The 15,622-nt window shown below is 42.6% G+C and overlaps 1 protein-coding gene across 1 annotated transcript in view; it reads right to left on the bottom strand.

Annotated features, from left to right (window-relative positions):
• LOC106809642 (neuroendocrine convertase 1-like) overlaps window positions 1-15,622 on the bottom strand; it is an 80,935-nt gene that overhangs the window by 2,673 nt on the left and 62,640 nt on the right. Inside the window, exons 8-13 of the mRNA XM_014812805.1 lie at window positions 10,305-10,413; window positions 9,639-9,742; window positions 4,952-5,052; window positions 1,694-1,930; window positions 788-945; window positions 230-354 (exon numbers count right to left, since the gene is read on the bottom strand). Coding sequence (XP_014668291.1) covers window positions 230-354; window positions 788-945; window positions 1,694-1,930; window positions 4,952-5,052; window positions 9,639-9,742; window positions 10,305-10,413 — 834 coding nt within the window. The remainder of the gene's footprint in view (window positions 1-229; window positions 355-787; window positions 946-1,693; window positions 1,931-4,951; window positions 5,053-9,638; window positions 9,743-10,304; window positions 10,414-15,622) is intronic.

Here is a 15,622-nt window from a genome sequence, read left to right as displayed (position 1 = left end):
AAGATCAACACGAGCTGGTGTTTTTAAAGTGTTGTCCTCGCGTATCACCACCAGTAACGGCATGCACCGGTGATGTTAATTAGACGTTAGCAAATGTCTGACTTAATTAATAATAATAAAATTACAATAATTGGAATTATACGGACAATAATTAAATCTGACGACGCACAATTGCTAGTGATACGTTCAAACTCCCCGTGCTATGTAAGCCTATTATTGGAATGCTTACAATTGATAGCCTCCAGTTCCCTTTTGGATTCTCTCCCCAGTTGTGAACGGACATGAAAGCCCAATTCTTGAAGCCATCCTTCGAATGGTCCTCGGCACGGGAAGCCAAAAGACATGTTGACATACCTAGAATCAGTTGAGGCAAAAATACGTCTCGGGTTCCTCATTATATTCGCATGCAATCCAATTCAGTGATCCACGCAGTCCACCGCATTCATATATAGTATAGAAATGGATTAGCAAAAGTTATCCGATACTTACGCTAGTCTGTTACCGTAACAATTAAATTTAAAACGTGTATGCACTTGTCTTTACGTATGTACGCCAGGTTATTTGTAAGTGTATGAACGTCTTCGATTGTGAAGCTTGTCGAAAAAATTAAAGGACCGGTTTTTCCTTAATATGAGTTGTCACTATCGTTTGCACTTGAATAATAACAGAATATATTATATTAATTAACTCTTGATATTAACTATTTGAGTGCTGGCTATAATGGCAATAACTATACATAGAAATCATTGACAGGAAAGTTATTGTAGATACGATTTTTGTTGCTTACCGTATGGTGATATCAAATAAATAGAGAGGGCGCCACGATATGTGTAATCGAGAGTTATGTAAAGCTGAATATGTTCGATGTAATTGATTTCCATATCAGTTCCTTGACAACCGTCTGCGCCGATTACGACTTCTATTTGGCTTTCTGGATAAATGAATCTGAAAAAGTGTGCATGCAAAACGTAGAATAATGCATGCAACGGCTGCGTGACCGTGAACTTACGGGGGGGGGAGGGCGTAATGATGTTCAGAAATTGATATTGCGTGGCGTGCGGGGTTACACAGTTCACGATATGACAATATCGTACCCAACCTCGCTCATTTTCTGTCCAGTAATTGCCGTAACTTCGTTTGTACACTATCTTTAAAACTATGTGTGTTGGTAATCACAAAATTCGTATATTACGCACAGTGCTATCGGTTTTAATTACCTCCGCGCAACGGAGTTGCAGGGAGGTAATGTAATCGCTCTCGTGTGTGTGTTCGTGTGTGTGTTCGTGTGTGTGTTCGTGTGTGTGTGTAGCCAGCAGCGCGTTGGAGCGATCGATTCAGCACCAGCTCGCCTTAGGCCGTCCAGTCAGCAGCAGCTCGCCTTAGAACGTCCAGTCAGCAGCAGCCAGCAGCGAGCCACCAGCGAGCCAGCTGTTATACACATGTATACATGTTACACGCTCGCGGAGGTATGCACTCTCGTTGAGTGCCTTCTGTCTAGTTGATTATAGTACTACCAGTCTACGTTTGACAACCCGGTTCATGATTACCCTATAATGTCGACAGACGCTACAGAATTATTGTTCCTATGGCCAATATACCTTTTCGTATGTTATTTTATTCAATTACCGTACTATTTTACCCAGAACACAGCGGGTGAGCATCTGCGCGGCTCAATTAAAACAAAAAACCGTACTTGGGGAGACTCTCTTTGGCCGCCGACACCGTGCAGATTTTCTTCTCGGGAACAGTTTTCCACGTCTGTGGGTTAGCCATCTCTACCAGCGCGGCGGCGTTCATCAGACCGAATCCGAATCTCGTGTTCACCTTCAGTCCGATGTTGTTCGTCTGCCAGCCTGGGTTGTCAGACAGAGGAGCGTACTCGGAGGTCCACACAACCAAATGCTGCATGTCTCGCCATGTCAGATTCGGGCTGAAAGCAGTTTTGCCGTCAACGAACATACAATGAAACGACAGCTCGTTTTTTGTCGGCTGTAGTTCAAATCTCGTGTACGCCAACCCATTTTCGACTAAACATTAGAGTGCTCTCAAATGGGCGACTATTGAAGCGGGTGGCAAATTCAATCTAGTTCGACGTGACATCGCTATTTTTATGCACACTACGTAAATACAATTTCCTAGCCTGAGTAATTTACGTTACGAGCTAATGTAGCCCCTACGAGCTAGGGTAGCCCCTACGTAGCCCTACGTAGCCCTACGTAGGGTAGGGTTACGAGCTAGGGTAGGCACTACATCTTGCGTATACGCGAAATCAATCAATGACTACTAGGAAAGACTTCTACTGCGTGGCACGCGTTTAAACTGTATACAAACCAAACACATGATGCTGAGTACAACAATGACGCGGAATACAGCCATAACCGTGAATACAACTACTACACTAGATAGATAGATAGATAGATAGATAGATAGATATATATATAGATAGATAGATAGATAGATAGATAGATAGATAGATAGATAAATAGATAGATAGATAGATAGATAAATAAATAAATAGATATATAGATAGATAGATAGATAGATAGATAGATAAATAGATAGATAGATAGATAGATAGATAGATAGATAGATAGATAGATAGATAGATAGATAGATAGATAGATAGATAGATAGATAGATAGATAGATAGAAAGATAGATAGAGATAGAGATAGAGATAGATAGATAGATAGATAGATAGATAGATAGATAGATAGATAGATAGATAGATAGATAGATAGATCGATCGATAGATAGATAGATAGATAGATAGATAAATAGATAAATAGATAGATAGATAGATAGATAGATAGATAGATAGATAGATAAATAGATAGATAGATAGATAGATAGATAGATAGATAGATAGATAGATAGATAGATAGATAGATAGATAGATAGATAGATAGATAGATAGATAGATAGATAGATAGATAGATAGATAGATAGATAGATAGATAGATAGATAGATAGATAGATCCCCAACATTTTCGAACATTATGTATGGGAAAGATATTTAATACGTGTTGGTCACGAAATCTCCGCAGATTTTGAATACCACCTGGGACTAACGGGATCCAAGATTATGACTTGGTCGACTTAACAGTTAATAATTACAGTTAATGACAGTTAATAATAACCCAAATAATTTACCTGCGTCGTTTTATTGATTTAGGTTTTGTACAATAATTGTCGTTGTTTCCTTTGCTGCAGTGTTATGCTTAACTCTTCTGTTTTAGAGGTGTAATGTAGGATATATAACTTTATTTAGGTTTTCTCAGCCTATCAGACCGCATCACACGATAGTGAGCTTATATAGGTATGCATATAGCCATATATGCTATGCACATGTTTCGACAAAACAATGTTTCGTCACATCACTATAGTGATTCAGTACAGGCCCATCTAGCTCGTGCACAGGCAAACGGACTCGGACGTACATTTGTCCCGAGTATTGTGTGTTCATCTACTATGGCACTGACCCCTGTAAATCGTTCGTTAAGTATAATAAATAAAGTTGGCTTGCAATCAGTATCGATCAGTCGTGTCTGGAAGTCTCTGCAATCACGCCTCAAGATTTAAATTCATTTGTCTTAATTGCTTTGTTGATAAATGCGGCTGCGTTGAAAACGCATGGTGAATAATGAAAAGCTGTAAATGATGCTTAAAGATTAGCAATACCTCATTGCCCAAAATGCTTAGTAACTAGAATAGCTTATATATATTGAGTTCATTAAAAACCTCATCAGATACGTTTACCAAAAATGTCGTGAGCACGACGATATATATATATATATCAAGAGTAGTTAATAGAGACTATTATCTATAGAGATAATAGATAATAGAGACTCTATTATCTACTCTTGATATATATATATATAGAGAGAGAGAGAGAGAGGATTATATATTATAAGAGAGCAGAGGCCGATTTTCTGACGCGGTAATCTTCACCGCGGTGAGCATCATGCCGACGCCACCGATCTCAGTGTATAGCCCGTGTGTCGCACACCAACATGGGCTTATCCATATTTGTTAAATCCACCCATATTTGTAGATATAATGACGATAAATAGGCCTTAATACGGGCGATAATTTTAGCAGTGGGGTGATGTCAGAAAAGGAGAACAGCCGAATTTTCGCGAATGTAGCCATCTAGCGGACAAAAGCCAAAACTTTGTTAATATCAGGTTTTTACTTTTTTTATTATGCATTCAGTTGTCAGTTGAGTCTCCAAAGCAGCACAATACACACTTATATTGGTTCATTTTTGTAATTTGTCTGTGTATACATTCGGATATAATGTATAACATGGTATAAAGAATTAAGTTTGTTAAAATCAAGTGCTATTCATCTTTTTGATGGACTTCACTGGTGAAGAACGCTGCCAAATTGACCAACTAATTTGGTTAAAATGTTGCGTTAGGGTAACGTTAACTGTTGCCTTGAGTGGTCACACCGTGGATTACGATCGACTGTATATCTTCGGCTATTATTTGTAAATAATATTGTAATTGCTGGTGTTTAGTAAAAGGTTATTATACAGCCAAGTGCTGCAGTATTTCGTGTTGCTGTTTTTGTCACTGTCGCAGCACAACACACACTTATATTTGTTCATTTTTGTAATTTGTCTGTGTATACATTTGGATATAATGTATAACATGGTATAAAGAATTAAGTTTGTTAAAATCAGGTGCTATTCATCTTTTTGATAGTGCTGCAGTATTTCGTGTTGCTGTTTTTGTCACTGTCGTAATTGGCCATAACGGAACGTGCTTGGCAGTCCAGATACAAGACCCGACGTGGCACCCCTGTTGGACGATCACGTCCAGATCAATCACCCACAACGGGTACATATATATATATATATATATATATATATATATATATATATATAACATATCATTCAACAATAAGCTGTGAAATTTCTGCAATTAAAATACAGTATTACTTACTTTGCTTCGAGGGCAAGGGCAAAGATGCCGGCAGCCAGTGGTGCCGAGGCGGACGTTCCTGTGTGCTCAGTCGTGCACTTGTTATGAAGATCAGTGCTGACCTGTAAATATAGTGGGAAGTGCGTACTAAACCTTGACAATAATCGCCGACAGAGAATATTAGGGTGGGGAAAGTTCTGACGCCATGCAAATGGCCTATCGACGTTGAGAGGTCGTTGGTGCGTTGCTCAATGTACTTGTGTACCATGCCTGAACTGGTTTCTAGAACCCTAATGGCCGGCGGCGTTGCATTATGGGTAATATGAAAAATCGCGGAGCCCTCTATACCGCCTCCAGCAAAAAAGAAGTAGGCTGCATCATTTGCACAGTGTATTATTGCGCCAGCGGGGCCCTAGGCCCCCAGTGGCTTAAGACCACACTTGGATGTTGATATCTGTCGCCTGCATACGCAGCGGGTACCTTGCATGCAAGGTCATTCTCCTATTTATTAAATGATGCCTACTGATGGTATGTTATGATAAGAATCTATGCGAGGTTAACTCCTCTTTATTTTAAATGCATAATCTTTGCAAAATACGATTTCTTCCGGGAGATATTGCGCATGCGCGCGCATCGTGTTAGGCGTGCAGTGCCGTCTGAGGAAAACTTCATAATATAGCTTGCTGAGGGGGAGAGGGGATGGGAGACTGAGGAAATCTGACAGGGAAGATAGCTGGGGGCGGTAGAAGAAGAAGGAGGCTGAGCGAGGGACAGGGGAGGTAAGGGGAAGAACGCTAGGGCATAAAGTAGGTGTTTTGTACCCTCCACGCTAGGGCGCTCTCCTAATTTTAAATAGAGGTCTACTGATAAAATTTTATTAGAGAAATCTATGCTGAGATAGCTCCTAACCATTTTAAATGCATATTCATCACAAAATGTAACTTCTCTGGTGAGATATTGCGCATGCGCTAACACACTAACGTAGCCAGGTTGTGTACTGGCTAGTATACGCAGCGGTGACCTTACATGCAAGGTCTTCCTCCTATTTCTTTAATGATGTCTACTGATAGAATGTTATGATATAAATCCATGCTAGGATAACTCCTCTTCATTTTAAATGCATAATCTTTGCAAAATATGATTTCTCTCTGGAGATATTGCGCATGCGCGCGCACCGTGTTAGGCGTGCAGTGCCGTCAGAGGCAAACTTCATAATATAGCTTGCTGAGGGGGAGAGGGGATGGGAGACTGAGGAAATCCGGCAGGGAAGATAGCTGGGGGCAGTAGAAAAAGAAGGAGGCTGAGCGAGGGACAGGGGAGGCAAGGGGAAGGACGCGAGATCATAAAGTAGGTGTTTTGTACCCTATACGCTAGGGCGGTCTCCTAATTATAAATAGAGGTCTACTGATAAAAGTTGATTAGGGAAATATCTGCTGAGATACCCCCTAACCATTTTAAATGCATATTTATCACAAAATATAACGCCTCTGGTGAGATATTGCGCATGCGCTAAAACACTAACGTAGCCAGATTGTGTACTGGCTGGTATACGCAGCGGGGACTTTACATACAAGGTCTTCTTCCTATTTCTTAAATGATGTTTACTGATGAAATATTATAATATAAATCTACTCTAAGATAACTTCTCTTCATTTTAAATGCATAATCTTTGCAAAATACGATTTTTTTGGGAGATATTGCGAATGCGCGCGCACCGTGTTAGGCATGCAGTGTCGTCTGAGACAAACTTTACAATATAGCTTGCTGAGAGGGAGAGGGGTGGAAGACTGAGGAAATGCGGCAGGGAAGATAGCTGGGGCGGTAGAAGAGGAAAGATGCTAGGGGAGGGACAGGGGAGGCAAGGGGAAGGACGCGAGGGCATAAAGTAGGTTTTTTGTACCCGACATGCTAAGGCGCTTTCCTAATTATAAACACAGGTCTACTGATAAAAGTATATTAAGGAAATCTATGCTGAGATACCCCCTAACCATTTTAAATGCATATTCATCATAAAATATAACTCCTCTGGTGAGATATTGCGCATGCGCTAACACATTAACGTAGCCAGATTGTGTACCGGCTGGTATACGCAGCGCATGCGACAAATATCCACATCTAAGTGTGGCTTTAGGTCACCTCGTCCCCCGCCGGTGGCCTCCAGCCCCCGTCAGCTCACTCCGACAATAACGCTTCCGCGATCGAAAATCGTTCTTTTTGTTTACGTATTTTAGTAATGCTAACACAACTTACCATAGTATATGCCGATTGTATTACCCATAGGCATAGATATAGCATTAAATAGGAAAAACAAGACAAGCGCCAGTGCAGCACTCGGTAAGTTATTAGTAGCACGTTATAGTATTGCCGGCGTTATATTTTTATAACGGGGGCCTAAGGCCACCTATATAGAATTGTAATAATAGTGCATGATTGGGGCCCAAGGCCACATATATAGTATTTGTATGACGGGGGCCTAAGGCCACCTATATAGAATTGTAATAATAGTGCATGATTGGGGCCCAAGGCCACATATATAGTATTTGTATGACCGGGGCCTAAAGCCACCTATATTGAATTGTAATACTAGAATAGTGTATGACGGGGGCCTAAGGCCATCGATATAGTATTGTAATAATAGTGTATGCTGGGGGCCCAAGGCCACATATATAGTATTTGTATGACGGCGGCCTAAGGCCACCTATATAGTATTTGTATTACTCGGGCATGAGGCCACCTATATAGAATTGTAATAATAGTGTATGCTGGGGGCCCAAGGCCACATATATAGTATTTGTATGACGGGGGCCTAAGGCCACCTATATAGTATTGTAATAATAGAATAGTGTATGGCGGCCCAAGGCCACATATATAGTATTGTATATGACTGGGGCCTAGGCCCACCTATATATAATTGTAATAATAGTGTATGCTGGGGGCCCGAGGCCACATATATAGTATTTGTATGACGGGGGCCTAAGGCCATAGAATTGTAATAATAGTGTATGATAAGGGCCCAACGCCACATATATAGTATTTGTATGGCGGGGGCATAAGGCCACCTATATAGTATTGTAATAGTAGAATAGTTTATGATTGTGGCCCAAGGCCACATATATAGTATTGTATATGACGGTGGCCTAATGCCATCTATATCGTATTGTAGTATAGTGTATGCTGGCGGCCCACCAAAGCCACATATATAGTATTGTGTATAAAGAGGGCCTACGGCCTCCTATATAGTAGCGTAGGGTAAGCCATGGTTGTAAGCTATACAGCCTCCAGCAAAGAAAAGTAGGCTGCATCACTTGCACAGTGTATTATTGCGCCAGCGGGGCTTTAGGCCCACCGTGGCTGAAGGCCACACTTGGATGTGGATATCTGTCGCCTGCATTGTTTTTGAATGGTGCAGGGGTGTTGCCATCTATATCAATCTATACTTTTTGGGAAAAATTTAAAGAAATAAATCTCATATATGATGGGATTAAGCTGAAGGGATAATTTTGGTCCATCAAATATTACATTTATTTAAGGTCATTTACGATTATTAGCTAAGCTTATTTTTTAATTTTGCTACAGAATCTAGGGAGCAGCAGCCCCCTTGCCCCCCAGAGGCTGCCCTTTTCATCCACTATTGTTTTATTAGATATCATGATATTATCTCACTTTTCATTTATTATGACTTGTTTGAATTGCTCTTACAACAACATCGTAAGGCTGCCATTTTGGCGGAATAGTGCACCGTGATTGGTTCAAGTTTTGCATATAGAGCCACCTATATTGGCAGAATTTAATTGTTTCGGAAAGGTGTTAAAATTCCACTTTTAAAAAGCCCATCACAAACAAATGTGCAAGAATTGTTGGTTGAACATTGGTGATTTATCATCAGGATAATGCATTTAACTTATACCTCCATGAGGTGTCAAACGAAAGTCGTTTTCTGGACTGTTTTTTCCACTTCTGCCTATGGCCTATAGCAGTATCTGTGACAGCAGCCTGAAATTGTACTAACTTCAGCAGTAGCTGTTACTGCCGGGAGTTGCTAGAACACGGGCGTCGAAGGAGGGTCACGTGATGTGGCTGCACTTGTGTTAGGATTAGGGTTAGGGTCAGGGTTAGGGTTAGAGTAAGGGTTAGGGTTCGGGTTAGGGTTAGGGTTAGGGTTCGGGTTAGGGTTAGGGTTAGGGAAATAAGGAAATGTCTAGCACGGAAGTATGACTGTGGAATCTTTCTGTGGAAGATTTGAACTTTGAAGCGTACGAAGTGACTAGTGCTGCCACGTAACGGCACCCTTCTTCGACGCCCGTGTTCTAGCAACACCCGTTACTGCCGTCTACTAGCAGCCTTATGGCCGTCGCAGTACAGCAGTAGCCTAAAAGTGATAGATCTACCTAAGTAGTCTTTCGCTTTTCTTACAGGTTGCGTGTGGCGGAGCGAATAGCTACAGCTGTGGTATCGGTTTTTGAGGTAGCCTTAAAACAAGTGTTATAGTAGCAGCTTTGGCTGTATGCTTAGCAGTAGCCTTACGAGTAGTCTTCGGAGTAGTCCTAATAGCCAACAGTATGGATAACTCGTCTTTACATCCACCTTTGCCCTAGCCTCGGTATTAGTTTCAGAACTATCTTAACAGCAATATTGGCAGTGAACGTGTAATTAGTCTTAAAATTAGCCTTACTAGTCGACTTAAAACTACTGTTTATGTAAAACTTACGATCTTCTGGTCGGTGTATGCGCCACTGGAGTAGGTGGAAGCCATCGTGGATGCGCACCTCTCTGCGTACCAAGGTGATTTACCATGCTCGGAGGCGCTGCTCACTGTGTACACGGTATATACGAATTATTACACAATATATGTGCTTTCGAGAGCGCATCGCTTTTATATTTATAATATGATTATTATTATGCTCTTATCGACATAATAGTAAACTGTTTCTCGCCATAGTATACATAGTGTACGGAAACAACGGTAATACAGTTGATTTCTACGTGATTTCGGAATCAGCTGTATGTTTACCTAAATCTGTGATCAGCTGGCTGGAAATGCCAACTAGCTATATGTGCAATAAGCTATTAATTTAAGAAGATCGGCTGACAGAACAGTATTGAACCCATGCGTTTGACGCAGCTATTAACGTACAGCTCGCCTTTACGAAGCGATGCCATATCACATGCTAAACTAGATTAATTTCGCGCGGCTGAGAAAATTACGACGTGATTAACGAGTACACAATTACATGGATAATTGTACGGGATCACCTAAAATAGTGTCTAACCATTACTATTGCGATCGGCTAGTTAATAATTATGCAAAACGTGCTAATTGAACTATCCTCGGACACAGTTGGCGACGAGACAATGCGTGCAATGGAGGATTGACCTGATATAGTGTAGATGCTGTTCGTATAACCATCGCAGTCACAGTCATCCTGAAAACTGCCTCCATTTCCCGAAGCCCACGAGTATATTACACCTTTGCCAGCACGACCCTGTGAGTGGACAGAAAACACGTCACACATACCCACCAGAATATGTGATATATGTACACGATACATGAGGAACGTACCCATGTCCACCTAACTAAGCCACATCTGTATAATAATTGATAAAAACCAAGCAAGTTTACTACATTAGCTATGAGTTGCAATGTGATCACACCAAATGTGTTACGATTTGTAATACGATTTGTGTGTCAACCTTTGTGTTACAATCACAATTTGTGTTCTCTTCGAGCCCTCAAACATCAATTATTAGAAAACAGTAAAGAAGAACGTTCTTTCTTGTATATTTCCTTATGTGCATCACATACCGTAAAATCGCTTTAATATTAGTAAAGTTTGCACTGTTTAACCTATTCGGTGTCAATTAACACGTGGGCTGCGTATGTAAAACAATTTTCATGGAAACAGGCTAGGTAAACCCCATAAATAAGAACTCACATAACCAATATTTAATCTTGTTTTTTAAGACGAAATTTCTTTCGTATTTAACTGACGCACCAGTAAAACAAGTTCATGAACATGAAGCATGCATGGTTGGCTAGATGCATTGTGTGGCGATGCACAGCTTAGCATTACTGTCATAAAAATATAAACCTCTTATGCGATAGCGTTTTCTTGTAAATCCAACCATAATTCCAAGATTGTCGTGACTGCTAATTAACTTAGCCTATTAAACAGACCAGGGCTTAGTAAGTATATCTGAGCGCATTTAGTTACGTCTATTTTAAACATATCTGAAAGGTAAGCCAGTCGCCATGCGCATGACATCACAAGTATGGAGCTACACTGCAAAGAAATTAAGGAAAAGGGAAATTGATTCGTGGACTATTGTATGAAACTCTCATAGACATAAAATAATTTTGACGCACGCACATGTTGTTGTTACCGTAATCGGTTTATCTGTTGCAGAAATATATGCTTTCTTAACTAATTCCACGCAAGAAATTAGTATATCCTTTTTATTATATAAACCCTCGTAAAAATTATCGAGCGAAATTTTTTTTTTTTTTACCAAGTTTTTACAAAGCCTGGCATAATAAAGGCGATACTTTTTTATTTGTAACAGAAATAATAGTCGCTCGTATGTGCCTGTGCTTCTCTCTAGGAAAAACACTCTCCATCGAGTTTGGAACAAGATTAATTTTCGCGCGCGATTTCCCCTCTAACAAGGCACTATAGTTTGATCCGTGTACGTGCGAAGCAGATATACTACTAATTAAAGAGATTCTATGGACCATAGAATTAACTCGTGTTCACGTCATCACGTAAGCTGATCAGTGAAAGATGTGCATAAAGGAGAAGTTTATTTAGGAGAGAGGAGAAGCTATCAAGCAATTTCTTCGTTGTTGCGTTGAACTGGGGCGAGTTATTTTGCAGGTAAACCTTGCACACACATACGCACGCGCGCACACACACACACACACACACACACACACACACACACACACACACACACACACACACACACACATACGCGCGCGCACACGCACACACGCACACACACTGACACACATACGCGCGCGCACACGCACACACAACAACAGCACCAACATAAACATCAGTGATCACTTGTTCCTGCACGCGGACGCTCGCGCGGAATTCTCGAAAGAACTATTGCGCAAGAAGATGACTTCTCCGTGTCGCAATAACAATTGAACCACGTGCGGACACGTCATCGGCATGGACAATGACCCGACCCGAGAACGCGTCCGGTTGATGCGTTTTTTGTTCTGCTGATGGTCGTAAGACAATTGCCCCCCCCCCTTCTCCGACTCCTCCACCCCTCCTGCGCGCGCTTGCGTTAGAGGGGAGGGTGGACCTGGCACCCGGGCACCCCCGCCCCAATAGTGCAGCGACCGCGATCCGGATTCCTGTGCGGAGAGGCACGCATTGTGTGCCGCCCGGCTGCTGCCATGTTAGTGGTGCGTGCATGTCATCGCCCCACAGCCGACGCCATTTTGGGCCAAGGACGGACACTTTCACTCGCGCGCGCGGCGCTATTCATCCGGAGCGCACTTTCACTATTGGCGTCTCTCTCCGCGGTTCTCTCTGTACACGTCTATACATGCGCCGCCGAGGACAGACAGGCATAAGTTCGTGCGCGCATCTAGGGCATCGCACTCTCTTGCGGACGTAGCTGGGTTTGTCGTGCGCGCATATCGTCGCGGACCTTGTAGCTCGCAAGATTTCTCTCGTTTTGTGTGTCAGTCTCGCAGTGGCGCACGAAGCGTGGGAGAATCGTACGGACGGTGGCGTGTATACGTGTGTGACCCCTTGGCGTCGCATATATCCGCATCGGACAGTGCTGCAACAGCCGTGGATAGACTGAGGCTATATAGTGATTCCGCTCGCTTTAGGACTTGATATCGTCGTCGGCTGTAATCGTGTGAGGCTGGGTGGATGTACACGCGCACGACGAAGAAGTTTACATACAGCTAGAGATTTCCTCGCCAAGAGTGACGACGCCTTTAAACGCATTTGCCACTCAAGTCGCTGACTAGTCGAGAGAGAGAGAGAGAGGTGGGAGATAGATAGAGAGACCTTGATCGTGTGATCATCACCTTTTTTATGATCGCGGGATGACTTGCAGTCTGTGCTGCTGCTGCTGCCGAGGTTACTGTGTTATGCGCTGACGAGGCATGCCTCGTGAAGATATCATCCGCGAGAGATCGTGATCGGAGGCAAATCCTGAGATACTTGAGGATAACGCAATACTTGAGAGAGAGAGAGAGAGAGAGTTGCTCGAAGAAGATGTCTCTGTCGGATGTAGATAGTCTTTCAGCAGGCTCGCCAGCGAGCACGGTTAGCCCAACTCACCCAGGGGGCTGCCCATACTCATGTTGCCCATACTCATGTAACCATACATGTAATCACCCAGGGGGTGCCCATACTCATGTAACCATACAGGTAACAACTCACCAGGGGGCTGCCCATACTCATGTAACCATACAGGTAACAACTCACCCAGGGGGCTGCCCATACTCATGTAACCATACAGGTAACAACTCACCCAGGGGGCTGCCCATACTCATGTAACTATACAAGTAATAACTCACCCAGGGGGCTGCCCATACTCATGTAACTATACATGTAACAACTCACCCAGGGGGCTGCCCATACTCATGTAACTATACATGTAACAACTCACCCAGGGGGCTGCCAATACTCATGTAACTATACATGTAACAACTCACCAGGGGCTGCCCATACTCATGTAACCATACAGGTAACAACTCACCCAGGGGGCGGTGTTACCTGTATAGTTACATGAGTATGGGCAGCCCCCTAGTGAGTTATTACATGTATAGTTACATGAGTATGGGCAGCCCCCTGGGTGAGTTGTTACCTGTATGGTTACATGAGTATGGGCAGCCCCCTGGGTGAGTTGTTACCTGTATGGTTACATGAGTATGGGCAGCCCCCTGGTGAGTTATTGTCGGTAGTTAGTTACATGAACATGGGCAGTCCCTTTAGTGCGTTATTACCTGTGTACCTGTAGTTAGCCACGTGAGTATGGGCAACCCCATAATTGAGTTGTTACCTGTGTAGCTACATGCGCACCCTACATGAGCATGTGCAGCCAACCCCTATGCGAGTTATAGCTCTATACTGGAGGAGTAGGGCTAGGATGGGTTGTCGGGTCAACCCACTCTGAGATCCTCTTACATACATGCTAACAGGAGCGTATTAAGAAGCTTCTTAATACGCTCTTGATGCTAAGGATTAGGTTAGTGTTAGGTTAGGGTTGGGATAGGTTAAGTTGGGTTAGGGTTGCGTTAGAGTTCCGGTTAGGTTAGGGTTATCACTTATGGTTAATATAGAATTAAGTTGGGTTGGGGTTAGGTTAGGTTAGGGTTACGTTAGTTTAGGGTTAGGTTAGTTTAGATCAAGGTTAAGTTGGGTTAGGGATCGGTTAAGGTTAGGTTAGGTAAGATTAGGGTCAGGTTAGGATTAGTTTAGGTCAAGGTTATGTTACGTTTGTTTAGGTTAATGTTATGTGAAGGTTAGGTTAAGGTTAGGGTAGGGTTAGTTTAGCGTTACGGCGATGATCAGATGTAGGTGTATCATGTATGCATGTAAAAGCGTCCTGAAATCGACTCGATCAGCGGTGGTCGACCACCTTTGGTCTGGCTGTACGGTCAGAGCGCGTCAGACGATTGTTTGCGAAGCGATGTTTAAAGCGTACACAACCGTAACTAAACACGCTGCCTACTTGACACGCATGTGGAGTGTGTGGTACTCGTGTCGTTTATGTGCACAATGTTGTGCGTAGATTTAGTATGTCACAGTGCGTCGGACACTACAATAGCACTTATACCACCGATGCCAGTGCTGCCCACTCATGTTCCCAACATATCAATGAACGCTACTCGTAGGGATTCGAATATGAAGAATTGAACGATGTACATGTAGTCTACAGAAATGTTTCACTATGCATTCAGTGAAGGTGCTTATCCAATGTTTTAGCTTGGGGATTGTTATTAATGTGTTGCATTAAATGACATGCTATGTTTTGTTTAATGCACTAATCATTTCCAATATTATTTCATCGCTTGCATTGATGCCAATGTTCTTTATTTAGCGTGGGAAATAAGTCCAAATGTCTTGTATCTATCATGAACATGAATTTTAATGTCTCTGCTTATTGTTGTAAAATGAATTCCAATGCCTTTTGTGTTCACCATGGTTCATCGTCGAATATATTTCACGCGTATCGCTGCACGTACGCACTGCACGCCAAACGTACCGAAGAAGTTGCGTTTGTAGTGAGAAATTCATTTCGTTTACGGCATACTAACGTATTCAGTTTCGTTCTGTGCATGTAACTCATCGTCTGCTTGCGTCTTCTTGCAGCGATGGACGCCGACGTCAGCTCGTCCAACCTCAGTCCGCAGTCGATGGCCATGTACGGCTACGACCAGATGCGAAGAAAGAAGGTTCCGGGACTGACGCGACCGCAGGAGGAGCTGTGCCTCGTGTGTGGGGACCGAGCATCGGGATATCACTACAACGCACTCACCTGCGAGGGCTGTAAAGGTAAGCAGTGCAGATTATCACGGGCCAGAGACTCTCCCAGGATGCTTCTCTGTCTCTATCTATCTATCCATTCATTTATCTATCTATCTTTCTCTCTCTCTCTCTTCTTCTCTCTCTCTCTCTCTCTCTCTCTCTTTCTCTCTCTCTACAATAATTATAT

The sequence above is a fragment of the Priapulus caudatus genome, unplaced genomic scaffold, assembly GCF_000485595.1.
Source record: "Priapulus caudatus unplaced genomic scaffold, Priapulus_caudatus-5.0.1 Scaffold371, whole genome shotgun sequence".
Lineage (NCBI taxonomy): Eukaryota > Metazoa > Priapulida > Priapulimorpha > Priapulimorphida > Priapulidae > Priapulus > Priapulus caudatus.
The sequence above is the reverse complement of the archived record's forward strand: the minus strand, read 5'-3'. Positions and strand labels throughout refer to the sequence as shown.